The sequence below is a fragment of the Nesoenas mayeri genome, assembly GCF_963082525.1.
Source record: "Nesoenas mayeri genome assembly, chromosome: 7".
NCBI classification, from domain to species: domain Eukaryota; kingdom Metazoa; phylum Chordata; class Aves; order Columbiformes; family Columbidae; genus Nesoenas; species Nesoenas mayeri.
In genome coordinates, this window is record NC_137551.1 from 12,292,600 (window position 1) to 12,306,251 (window position 13,652).

General features: G+C 40.6%; 1 protein-coding gene across 1 annotated transcript; it reads right to left on the minus strand.

Moving 5' to 3' along the window:
- Positions 1 to 664: 664 nt before the first annotated feature.
- On the minus strand, positions 665 to 13,652 carry PLAC9 (placenta associated 9; the record flags this gene model as incomplete). Its single annotated transcript, XM_080347726.1, has 4 exons — positions 665 to 681; positions 2,259 to 2,379; positions 3,282 to 3,382; positions 13,595 to 13,652. The coding sequence occupies 4 exons, from the start codon at positions 13,650 to 13,652 to the stop codon at positions 665 to 667; spliced, it is 297 nt and encodes a 98-aa protein (XP_080203852.1).

Sequence of the window (13,652 nt, forward strand, 5' to 3'; positions counted from 1 at the left end):
AGTGAAAAGAGACTGCTTGTTAATCAAGACTGTGCAAACTCCTGTTATTTTACACACATGCACTCCACATTCTGTAAAGGTTGGGCAGGGCCTTTTTCCTAGAAGAAGTTGGGTTGCTGCTTGTTATGGAAAAAAAATGGGAGTGTCAAGGGGGTGGATGCTGGAATTAATTCTGGATTGCATTGTCACTATGGCAACGGAGAGGAAATAAAGACACCAAAATAATGTGGCTGTGCATCCAAATGACAAATGTGACTAGTCCCAGTTCTGACTAGAACGTGCAGACAGGACTCCCGTTTCAGTCAATGGCAGCAATGACTGTGTCCAAAGCCAGACTACTCCCTACACTCATTTTTGTTTAAAATCTAAGCATATCTTCAGAGGAAATTGCAACTGAAAGTCTATCTTCATTGAATTGCACCAATACCAAGTGTTCAGTTCTTCACCGGGGAAGGAGTAAGCTTTTGATTTAAGTTTGTTAAGCTGTGCTTTAGTCTCGGACGCCACCAGATCTTATTTTCTTACTGAGAGTTCTGTATTTGAAATGCACTTTTGATTAAGTAGAAAGATGTAAAATATAAAGCTTTGATATAGTGTCTGAAAGCAAATACATTTTTATTATAAAGCACAGGAACACAGAAAGCAAACTACATCTGAGGATTGTTCATCCCCGCTCAAATTCTGGAAACAGACGCTTATTAAATGAGCAAAAGTGCAACTGTTCATGACAACTAAACTGTTACATTCAGCTGTCTTCTGTCTTTGCAGTGCTCAGCTGGTATCTGTATAGAGAAGAGTTGATGTAATTATTTTTGGCTGCAAGATCAGGATCAATTTTTGTAGATAAACATAATTTAAAACTTGAATCCTGCTACTTTAAGGTGGGGAATTGTCACTTTGATTCACCAAATCGCAGAAGGAAGGTCCTTGAACTCCACAGTTCTTTAGCCACTTGGCAGTTGTTGCAAGCTCCATCTAAATAGTACTTACTATAGATGTGCTGCAAATATGCTGAGGTCGACTTAGGATTTCCATTTTAAATTCACTTTAACACTTTGCTAGAATACATTTTAAAGTGAATTGTCATTGCAGGGCAGTAACTTAATTGTTACCTATTAACTGCCCCTCACAGAAAACCGGTAATTTTAGTGAATGACAAAGCTGGTGAGGACATAGCAGTCATGGTGACCAGATCCATACAGCCAACTACAAGAACTTAAGAGCAACATAAGCTCTTCTGCTGTTTGCTTTGAGCCCACCTTCTATCACGTAAGTGCACTAGATATGCACGTATGTGTGTAAATGAACAAATAAAAAACCCAGCACTGGCAAAACTCTCTTTGTAAATATGTCTGTGGATGCTCGTACCTTTCCACAAGAGGTTTGTTTTCCACCAGGAGTGTCTCTCACTTTGTTAAATGCACTGTAGATATTTGGGCAGAGGATGAAGAGGACTGAGCATTCTGAGCAGCCGTGCAGAATGGGTAGTGTCACCCAAATGATTTCTATTGTGGTTTAATTTATTCCAAAAACATTTATCCAGGAACACGTTTTGTGTTGTGAGGCTTGTGAGTCAAGATTGGATTTAAAAGATCAAAATACTTCCAATAAATTTTGTATTTTGTTTAACTTTTGTATTTTTTTGACCTCCTTTGTTTCATTTGTCACATGAGAAACAAAAGAATCACAGGATCTTAAAACTGAAAGAGACCTCAAGATACTTAGTCCATCCTGCTGTTCTAAGGTGTGATGCTTGTTTAACATTTCTGGTGCTGGGGAAACTAAGTCATATAATTTCAGTGGTTCACTGTCCTTTTAAGAAAGCTTTATGTTGTGTTTTTCTTGCCTCTTTCTTGCTGCATTAATTCTTGTTCTATTCAGTTTTGCAATGGGGAAGAAACCACGACTTTAATCTTTGCGGTAACCTTACTCGTTCTGGTGGGTGACACTGATACTCTTCAGACTAAACATCCTCAATATAACGATCTTTCTGTATAGCTCATGTATCCAGCTCCTTGGATCGAATTTTGGTTTTTGGTGAGTTTTTTTCCCTTTTCTGCGACATGCCTCGCCCTCTCTTTAGTGGTTGTTGAAACCTGGTTTTCAAAACTGGACCTGGTGTTTCAGCTAAGGGCCTTATCTGCACTGAATGGAATGAAGGAATTACTTCACTTCTAGAGAAGGGAAAATATGGCGTATTTGGTAATAACATATGTAACACTGTTTTCAGTGTAGGTTCTATCCCACTAGATACTTACCATCAAAAATGTCTATAACTGGGGTTTCTGGTGCGATGGGGATATTTGATGTTGTCTCATTGATGATGTTGAGGAGTGACTTGACTTCTGATTCTAGGTGCTCCACTGTCTTTATTACCTTCTAATGAAAGAGAGAAATAGAAAAAGGGAGTAATCAGAGGGTAAGTACAAGTCTGATGTCCTGTAATGCTAACAGCTGATTCAATTTGTAGTGTGTGTTGCAGGTTTAAATGTTTCTTGTGTTGTGCTGGCCTCTAGTGGCATGAGGTATTAAAACCTTTTTCGCAAGACTGAAATTACAGCACGTCTGTATAAAGAATCGCCCATAATTTGAATTCTTGGAGACAGCTTTGCACTTATTTGTTTCTAGTTCTCTCTCATCTCTGAGCCAAGAAAAGAATCTGCATGGAAGATGAGAGGATCTAATGGGGTGGAAAGAAGGAGGCTGGAAGTAGAACGGGAGAGAGGTAATGTTGCTGTTTGCAAACCAAGAGCATGCAGCCTGGTAGCTGCCTAGCTGGAAACGCTTAGCATGTACATGTATCTTGTGAGTGCTTAAGACACATGGGGAAAAATAGAAAAACTTTGCAGCTTTTCTTAGAATCCCAGTCATAGTGTTCATTTAGCTCTGGAATGTCTGCAGGAGTGAGCAGAAACTCCTGCATCGGTCTTGGGGTCACCTGCAGAATTCACATCCAGCCTTGAGCAGTTGTGGAAGTTTACAAGTATCAGTTTTGAGATTGTTATATTAAAGGCATACTTATAAGCAGTTTAGAAAAGGCTGATAAGTAATGTTCAGTGATCAGTTAATCAGTTGTTTGGAATTCATTGAAATTAAATGTTTCTGGGAATAATGGCTTTATGAGTAGTTACAAACCATGAGATCTGAATTAAAAAAAAATAGACCTTAAACAGAATAATATGAAGAAGGGACAGTGTCTAGAAACAGCACCATTCTTTCTTTGGTCAAAAGGGTGGGGCAGAGGTCTGGGAAGCTCCAGGAACCAGCACAATAGCTCTTACCTCTTCAATAACATCTAAGCGTTCGTGAATTGTATCATGTTCATTACACCAACTTCCTCTTCCCAAACTTCCAGGTAACACACTGACAGGGTCTGCAGCAGCTGGAAAAACAGCCACGGTTAATTAGCAGGAGCTTTTTAATAGCAGTGCTTACCTTTCTGGCTTCTGAAGTGGTATTTTGCATGCTAAACAGCATTGTTCATGAAACCAAATGAGGAGTCCCGGGTAGAAACTGAACCTCTCTCCCAATAACTACAGCTCTACCCCAGTGCTGTGAATGTGTCCTTGCCTGTGCACATTGTCAGGGTTGGTTGGAACAAGCTGTTTTTTCTTGCCAGGGGTATTTTTCTTTTCTTTTGTTTGTGTGTGTTTTCCTACCTGTGTAGGGTAAGTTTATGGGCTGTAACTCTGTCTGCACAAGTATCAAACTTAAGCGTTGCCTTACAGATCCATTCCTCCTAGACTTTCTTCAGAAGCAACTGTTACAGTAAAGCTTTGAAGAACAGCTAAGTTGGTCCACTTGTGCCCCAAATTGATACAAGCTGGTGATTCCACTGTGCCAGAAACTCATCCGTAACAGTCTGATTTTGCAGTGGAAAGGGAATAATAGTGTGTAGAGCTGATGCTGTTTGCTGACCAAATCACTTATAAATGGTATTATATACAAAGTCATTTATCCCTGTCAGATATCTGTATTTACCTCTCGGTACTCATGAACTCTTGCTCTTTGAACATTTGATTCTGCTGGCATGACTCCATGAAAGGTCAGTACCTCCTGCTGTCCATGCTTTAGTGGAGCCCATTCCCTTCTCATAACTTTTCATGCAACATTCAGTAACATTTAGATATTAATATGTGTGCATAGAACTGTAGTGGAGTATTTTAAACACCACTAAAATGATAACATATCTTGTTCCGTTTTGGTAAACTGAAGTCTCCTTGTTTGAGGCCTGGAGAAGTTGTAATAGTGAGAAACCAACAGCAACTCATTCTGTTGCCATTTGATTGTAACAAAGAGGAAACTGAGCTTGTGTTTTAACGAAGAGTAAGAAACATAAGAAGAGCAACTAGTTGTGTCCTCAGTTCTGCTGTGCATGAGCAGTGATTCAGAACTGCTGCGATGCTTCATTGCAACTCTGTGCTGGGATTCCTGGAGTGTTGGTATCAGATGGCGGCAAACACGTGTCCGTAAGGATTGCAGCCCAGCAGTTTGATGGATTGAGATGTACTCTGACTTGAAATGGTAGCCTTGAAATTGGAGGGCGGGAAGGAGGAGAAGAGTAACACTTAATCTGAGGCACTAGGTGTGGCATAATTTAGAAATTGTTTTGGCAGAGCTTAAGAGATAATTTCTTAGTTATTTGTAATGAGATTTTGATTTGGGTTTTTTGTTGTGTTGACCAGGAGGTGGTGCTGTTAGGACAGAATCCAAAAGAACTATTCTATCTGTTTACAGAAGACTGCTGAAATACGGCAGGTACTTAAACACTAGCTGCTGTGCAGTTGCCCTTTTTCCCCCCTTTTGTTGCTGCTGTTGGTGTTTTGGGAGTGTCATTACCTTGTAACTTAGTGGCTAATTGAACCATGCTACTTCTCAACATTTTTGCTTATGTACATGTTTTTTCCGTCCTGGCTTGAACAATATGTAGATACTGAAATCCTGTGTCAAAAATGGAGGTTACAACGCAGTGGCCAGTCTTTCTCTACAAACCATGTCTTTCTGAATAATAGGATAACAACAAGGTAAGCTTCATTTTACTGTGAGGGATTAATAAAATTTCCACTTTTCCAATATTCCCATCTCTAGCTCTCAGCATTAAGCTTGATGGCCTGATTCAGCTGTATGCTGAACTTCTGCCCATCGTGTTGGAGAGAGGACCAAGGGCAAGCAGAAGGCATGGTGGTGAAGTAACTGTAGATCGGTTGTTGACTGCTGAGAGCATTCCCAGATCTAACTACAAATGAACTGTGAAAAAGAGGTAGCAGAAATCATTAGGTGGACTAAGAGTAAATGGGAAAATTTAAGAATCCCTCAGGAGGTTATTTTTAATCTGTATTAACTTAGTTGTAGGTGGCTGGATCACAAGGTTGGATGGAAGGTCTGGATGAAGGCTAGGCCAGCACCAGTTGCATGTGGTTGTTGAAGGAGCCTTTGGCCAGCTCTAAGTTACATGCCAGGCTTCTTTAGTTTTGTCTGTTCCCTAGAAATGGAAAATGCAAGAGAGTTAATGTTGGCTAGTTAACTAATGTTAGCTTTGGCCACTTCCTTTTCTCTGACCATGCATCTTGCATCGTTCTGGTCCACTAACGAAATCCCAGAGCTTTCCTTTAGGAAAAGTAGCTGTCTGTCCTGCCTGAATTGGATTCTGACCCAGAGACCCCTAACGGCATGGTGGGCATGCCTGTTGACACTGTGCAGGGGCTCCTTTCACCTTTTTCCTGCTACAAGACCTTAAATCCTCAAAGTGACTCTTTGAAGCAGAAATAATAGAAGGTCTTACCCCAAATGCCACTTTAATAATTCCTTTAGTTTAGCCCTTTGGTGTGAAAGAGGTTTTTGTTCACCACAAACCTCAGCATCAGGCTGACTGCTGCTCCAGGCACGTGTATGTAGATGGCGAGGTTAGATATGATGGATGAGTGTTGTTTGTTCAAAGAGGGGTGTGCTGGGGTAGGTATGTGTAGCCAAGCTGTTGCATCTCACTGCGAGGTCAGCAAAACACTGCACAGCTTTGTGCATGTGTGCACGTCTAGAGAACTGGGTGAAGGGGTTGCTGTGAAGTGCAGGACTCAGCAATGCTTGGTTCCTTGAGGTGGTTGTTTCCGCTCTTCTGGCGCGGACAGAGAGCACTTTCTGGCACTCAGAGCACATTGCCGCCTTATAAACTGTAATGGGTGAAGGAGGAAGTGTCTTGTCCGAGTTTGATAGGGCTGTAAGATGTTACCCAGAACCACACGTCTAGTGCAGTGTCTAAAAAAAAAGTCTGACAAATGGTCCAAGCCTAAGTGTCTCATGAAGCATCTGATAGCTGTTGTTAGCGAGTGGTAAAAGTGAGCAGAAACTAAGGTGTGTGTAGCTCCCAGAGCTCGCAGAATGGAGTGGGTGAGGGCTGACCCAGCAGAAGGCCTCTCAGCCAGGGCCCATGTGTCTGTCTCTGGTCAGCAACTTCCACACCAGGACAGAGCTGCTCTAGCGATTGCCCCTTCCCCACCACGCCACGACAGGTACTTCAGGTGGGCGGCTGCTGCTGCTGCCTGGGCAGCCTTTGCTTCGGTCACTGTAGTTTTCCTCTGTTTTCTCACCCTTGGCTTGAGGCTTTGGCTGCTGAAAACCCTGATTGTTACTTTGTTGTCTGTCTTTAGCTCTTAACCCACAGGCTTAAACTCTGGGGTGAACTGTTCACAGGACACATCCAGTCCCTTATACATGTGGCACGTATCTGGGTCACTATGGTCAGGCAATGCAGCTGCAGCAGTAATTTCCATGTGCTCAAAGAGAGTCACGTGTTGCTTATGAGCACTGCCCTTCTTTGTATGGTAGCTGGTGAAAGAAAATGACACAGTCTGCCCTTGGCAATAACCTTCTCCAGCAGCATCTCTACCACACATAATAATGGCAGTCACCATGTAAAGGGAGTGAAGAATGGATGGTTGCAAGCTGTGTAAGCAAAAGACTAATGGCCTTCTAGGATATGTCCATGTACTTGCTCTCTTGTTGCTAAAGAAATATTTTTTAAATGTGAATTAGAATTTTTACTTGCCTATGTGTCAAAGCACATGCATAAATACAGAAAATTTTGATAGGAAATTGTAAAGCTAACAGACTTTAAAAGTAAACTGTTCTTTGTATGCTGTATAAATTACATACTTAAAATGTGTGGGTATTTGCAACCTCCAACGCTTAATCAAGTGTGTTAATCAAGTCTTGAATATCTCGTTTGAAACTTAGTACATTACTTCAGGCAGGTATTTTGTTGTAATGTTGCCTTTCAGTTCATTTCCCATCTGCAAGTTCCCACCTGATGCTTCTTGCAAGTGAAATGCTTAGTTCAATTCTTGGAGTCCATTCTGTTTGATATATGGGTGGTTATTTTGCATCAAGAATCAGAACTCACTTGTTCAAGAGGAGAAAATGGCCTGTTCCTTTTTTCCTTTGATTCCTTTAATGCTACATTGGTGGTGCCCATACAGCTGGGTAGTTCTAATCTCCTGATGCTGTGATACGGTCAGACATCAGCAAACAGAGCAGGAAAATGGAGAATCCCTGAGCTGATTGCTGATAAGGGTATTTTTAATTGAAGAATATGCTTGTTGTTTGGAAGAAGTGGCACAATGAAGAAGTAAAGATCTGTGTATCATGCTCAGCCTGACTGTAGCAGGGGATAGAAAAAGCAATGAAATAAGATTTAAAACAACCTTAGTGAACAGGTTAAGAGCAAAGGCCTTAGTTTTAGAATATCTCTGTTAAGCTCCTCTGCCTCCTGTACATTTGATATATTCCCCCAGCCTCCCAAGATGTTGCTCCTACACACTGCCAGGTGAAGTCCCCTTCTAGGACCATCAGAATTCTGTCTATCCAGATGCTTTTAAATGGCTCATTTTGATTGTCCAACTAGTTGCTAATGTTAAACATCAGCATAAGCCTGAACAGCTGTCTCTTCGCTGTCATTTGCTGCTGTAACTGACAGAACTGAAGTACGCAGTTACACAGATCTGGTAGGCCTTTATAAGCATCCTTCCTAAAGACGCATTGCTGGTCAAACTGAGGTTATAGGCTTGATACAGAAATTACTGGGTTGGGGTCTTTGGTCGGTGTTGTGGGGAAGGTCAAGCTCATTGACTGTAATGTTCCCTGTTGGTATTAAACTCTATAAAATTCCTTTTGTATCACCCGTGTGGTTTTGAAAGTTAAATGAGAGTTCATGTTGTGATCAGTAGGATGGGAGGGGTAAAACAAAGCAAGCCACAAGCCAAATGAGAGACAAGTGAGATGGAAACAGGAACCAGATGGCAACTAAGGCAGGCTGAAATAATGAGATAGAACAAGGGGAATAAAAGAGAACATGTATAACTCTTCAAGAAAACATACTGTGCTGTGTGTTTTTGTTTGCGCTGCCTTAGGTTTAGCAGTATCATTTTATTCCTGGAACATATAGCATAACATGGCCAGATAGCTTTTAATGAGAAATATAAAGAGAGTAATAATGGATTTATGTTCCAATAGGAAAAAGGTCATGAACTTGATACTCAAGTTTCAATGGTGAACCCCCTAACCAGTTTGGGAAGAATGCAACAGACCTCTGAAGGGATTTTCTTATCCTTGCTTAAATTATTCTTTGTCTAAATAAAAATGTTGGACTCCACTTTAACTTACATATATAATTTTGAAGTGCTAGCTCAAGAAATTACATGTTTTACAAAAGGGGTTGGTGAAGTTAATTTGCAGCTGAATACAGGAAAGGTTCAATTGCTTTGAAACTGAACTGATACTAATACTATCAGTATTAGTTGTTTCAGACCTAAGACCATGTTAAGCCAAGACTCTTAGTCATATTTAATTTTGGGGACTCTTCTTAAAGGCATCAAAATTAGTTTCCAGTTATGTCAACCATTAGTTATTTTGGCATCCTGAGATGTGGAAGTACTGGACAAACTTTCTGTACCATTACAAGTTTCATTATCACCAGTGTGCCCAAATTAGTTTTAAGATGCATTATATATTACTCAATCAATATTAAATGTTATTGTTAGTATGCCAAAGATATCTGATTTTGATAGAATGTGTTGTATTGGAAATGCTTTTTAACACACAGATTGTCTTCAAAGTCTTACCTATTCAGCAGCATGTCTTTAACTAGACATAGAGCATCTTCCAAGCTGTACTCTGTAAAACACTGCCTAATGCTTAACTGGAATTTAGGCATCTCTGAAAGTTTAAAGTTTCTAGTTGCTTAAAGATAAGAGAAATCTTGCCTTTATTGATTGCAACAAAGGCTGCAGGAATTGTAATAAATGTTTAAAATTTCTTAGCTTCTTATGTATTGTCATAGGTTTTACAATGGAGGAAACTGCAGGGGTTTGCTTATATTTAAATGCATATATATATATATATAAAAATGTAAGTATATTTATGTACACACCATTATTAGGGTGTAGCTTTTATAGCAGAACAACATTGCAAATTCCACACAGGGCAAATGTGGACTATCCGAAGTGAGAGATGGAAGGTAGACAGAGAACTGACAGTAGAAAGCTCTTCTGGAATCTGGAGGGCAGGGGAGGATTGTATGGTTGGTTTTTTTCCTTTTGTTTGTGGTTTTGTTTTGTTCTTTAATCATGTCAAGAAGGTACATTGGAAGTTTCTTATGCCTGATCAAGGATTACTCTGTAATCTATACATCACTTCAACTGCTACCTGAATGCCAAGTCTTGGAAAGATTTCAAAGATGGAACAAAATCGAAGGGATTCCTCTGGCATCCAAGATTCCCCACAAGCCTGTGGGTTAAGAGCTAAAGCCTCTGATAATAATGGAAACATCCTGAAATAAGTTTTCTTCATGAAATTATTTTTAATATTAATTTTAGAAGCTAAATAACCATAGCAGAAATTCAAGTTCCAAACTTACAGATCTGGTTCATACTCTGTTTATCAAGATGTAGAATATGCTGCTGTGAATACTATTTCAGATCCAAAATCAGTTAAGTTTGAAGTTATTTTAATACTTTTTTCCTCTGAAAGAGAAGAACCAAAGAGGAAGCCTCATGGATTGTGTGAGGTATTGCATTAGTGAAGGTCGGCCAGAGTGTTAGCCTGTCAGTTCTCACTTCTCTAACTCATCTGTCCCATCAACCTACATGTGAGATGCCACGTTGTGATGTGTTCTGGCCCTAATGTGCCTCACTTGTGCTTGTGAAATCAGAAATGAGACTTGATAGGAGTTGTTCCTGACTGAGATGGCTGCCATGTATCTCTGTGTAAAACTGCTTTGTTTGGAGGAAGGTTTTGCTATCATGATCCATGTCACTCTCCCTTCACAAGGGAGCTTCAGCTCTCGCTTACCCAGCAGTGGATCCTGAGAAGGAATGCACAAGGCCAGGGACAGGTCGTGCTGCCCGTGGGCTCTCTTTCACGCACAGCTAAATCTGGGGCTCCTGCCATGGGTGTCTGCCAGAAGCAAAGTTACTGCTTGAAAAAACACTTTGCTGCTGTGGTACCATATTTGTGAGTGTAAGAAGCACTAAAGTTTTGTATATTTTAATTCAAAGGAAGGAGGATAACAGTGTTCCTGTGAGGGAGCCGTTGGCTTGGAATGTGTTTCCAGCATGCTGGTGATCTGAACAAGCAGCCAGGGAATGTCCTCTTCTGCTCGCTGCTGCAGTGGGAAACGACTACAGGGAATCACGCTTGTAAGAGACGTGAGCTATGTAATTTGCAGGTAAGTTACTGTAATTCATATACACATATATATACATACACATAATTATGTATGTACATATGTATGCACACTTACATTCATACATTCTAGATCCCAGCATTCATGGCCAAGACTCACAACTGCTTCAACCAGGGCAGATCAGCTGGATATATACACACAGCTGCATCCTGCAGATGAACAGCAGGAATCCTATATTTCTAGATCCCAGACTTCTTTTTAGTTTAGTATTAACCTTTGCTTCACACTTGGAGATTACGGAGTCCACAAAACTTAATACATGTCCTTTAACTAAGTTTAATAGAACATAGGGGTTTACAGATATATAAACCTGTGAAACAGCTCACTTCTGTGCAGAACCCTTATCTTTAGATGCCTCATGGTATTAAGAAACACACCTACATCTGGGTGCACTTTATTGTGACAAACTTTTTCTCCTTCCTTGTTGGAGCTCAGAGATGACTGTTTGTAAAGACTGTAATCCTTGGATTGGAAACTATAATGCTGGTAGGTTTCTATAAGGACAGAAAATACCTCTGACATATGGTATAGGTTAAAACCACTACTGGTTTATTAATAGAGAAATATGAGTCCAACTCTGGCTTTTACTGTGGATTTAGTTCTACAGTGCAGTAGTTTAATCTCCAGGAGGCAAAACTCTTCTGTGAGAATGCAGGTGGTCAGTTCTGGGAGAAAGTGAGCTGTTCTGAATGGGTTTTTCCTCTCAGTTTCTGAGCAATAGTCTAACTGCAACTGCTGAGTACCTCCTTTATAATAGCCCTTTTCACTCCAAAACCTTATAGGTTTTCCCAGCTTGACATGGCATGTGGATGTCAGAGGATCCAAAATGTTCTGAGAAGTTGTAATATGTTAGTTGAAGGAAGAAAAAACATTGTCAGTTTTCTTTTGCTTATAGTTAAAACCAGATGAAACTTCCCCTGTTTAAAAACAAATCATGCCACTATGTGGAGTATTGAGCAGCAATGCCTGCCGTGGAGCTCTCCTGCTGATCTCTCCCTCATCACGGGCTCAGGGTTTGGCTTGCTTAGCTACGTGGAGCATGTTGGCAGGGCTGGCCTGCTTGTCTGGTCCTTGTTTACCTGAGGACTGCAGGTCACCTCTCTGCCACGTGTAAACATGCAGCAAAGGTAGTAAACATAAACATAAACATAAACATGCAGCTGTTGGTAGTGAAGCACTCCTCAGAATTATTTGCCTGGAGGTTTTTGTAAGGATGGAGACATGTTTAAATGGGGTAGGTGTTAGATGCTCCAGTGCCCCAGGGCTACATTGTGTGCAGCATTAGAGCACCCCACAAACTAGCCCAACTAGAACAGCAAAAACTAGAAACTGCAGTCATTTGGCAAGAGCACGCGATTGCATCCAGAAGGGCTCCTGCACCAGCCTCGCCTCCTGGGCTGCTTGGCTATGAGATTGTTCGTGTTAATGACTGAATTAAAACACAAGTTCTACTTTGGCCAATACTGAACCATTTTTAAGAGGAACCCATGGGGGCTGGAGGGGATAATCTGTAATGAAATCAAATGTTAGAGTCCTAAACTAAAGAGGTAGCAAAGGGTAAGTGAGCCTGACCTCTTTAAGCCGGTCAGACAGCCGAGGTGCTCCCTGGCTGGGATAGACACAAGTTTTTCCGTCTCATGTGAAGTACCCCATGGAGACAGTGGAAATGATTCCTTGATTGAGTGCCACCACCTGGCATGATGCTGGGTACTAGTCTCCATTGCAGTTATTATTTGAGCATTATTCTATTTGACTGGATTTTATCTGGTGCTAATCATTTCAGCTTAAACGACACCATACTTTGGGGGGGAATAAACAGAGATATACTTCTAGCCTTTTTTTTTTTTTTTTTTTTTAAAATGTCACCATTCTTTTGTGAAGCTCACAAGAGGATATTGAGTACTTGTGGAGTGAAAATAAGTTAGAGTGCCCTTGTTGGGGTATTGATATTTCAGTTAATCGCTGATAAACATTACAAAGTCAGTTGTGCGGGAGGGAGGCAGGGCAAGGAAGAGTGACTAAGACTTGGGGGCAGAAGGGACTAAGCTTTTCAGCGAATGTTTTCATTGTAATGGAAACTTAGTACTTTGCCATGAAATACAAACATTGTGTGTTATCATGAAGCAAGAGCAGAGTGAAAATAAAGTGGGGCCTCAGCTGGCAGAAAACATGTAATACAAACGGGCTAGGAAGCCAGGTTTGTGGTTAAATTGGGACTACAAACCCTTGAACTAGCCAAACTGAATAGCTTTCAGTCACACTGTCAACTACAACATGATTACAGGTTACTCTAGCACTAATCTGCTCTTAATGACAGTAAAATTCAGATTTCAGCTTACAGATACTGTGTGTTTATACCTTGTACTCCCAAGGCATTTAGAGAAGATGTTACGTACCTTGAAATCTCAGGAGTAAGTAAACCAAAGCAGAAGAGAAAAAAATACAGTGCTGTTACAAGCAGATCTCAAAAGACGAGTTTGAATAAAGGAAAATTTTATGCACCTTAAACTTTTATCTCATTTCTGAGTATATTAGTGTGTATGTTATTAAAGCTGCCAGAACAGTAATGATGGAAATGCAGGGTACTGGCACTTGAATGCAGTTCTAAGTTTCTGAAAAATATGATGACAACATCTCTCTTAAGAAGTGAAAAATCTTTACTGAAGAAATATGCCTCCAGGACAGACTTAAAAAGCACAAAAATTGAGGGTTCTATATTAAAAACTATATTGCCACAGAATTTTGACACATACCTGTGTCACCTTCATATAAAACCCATAAAGTAACCAGTTCTTTACCTCCTCTTCCCACCCCATGCAAAAGCTCCAGTTTCTGCTTTGCAAGCTTGGAATCACTTACCTAGAAGATCTCGCTCCTGCAGGACTAAAATAAAAGCCAGCGCCCAAAGGCAAAGCAT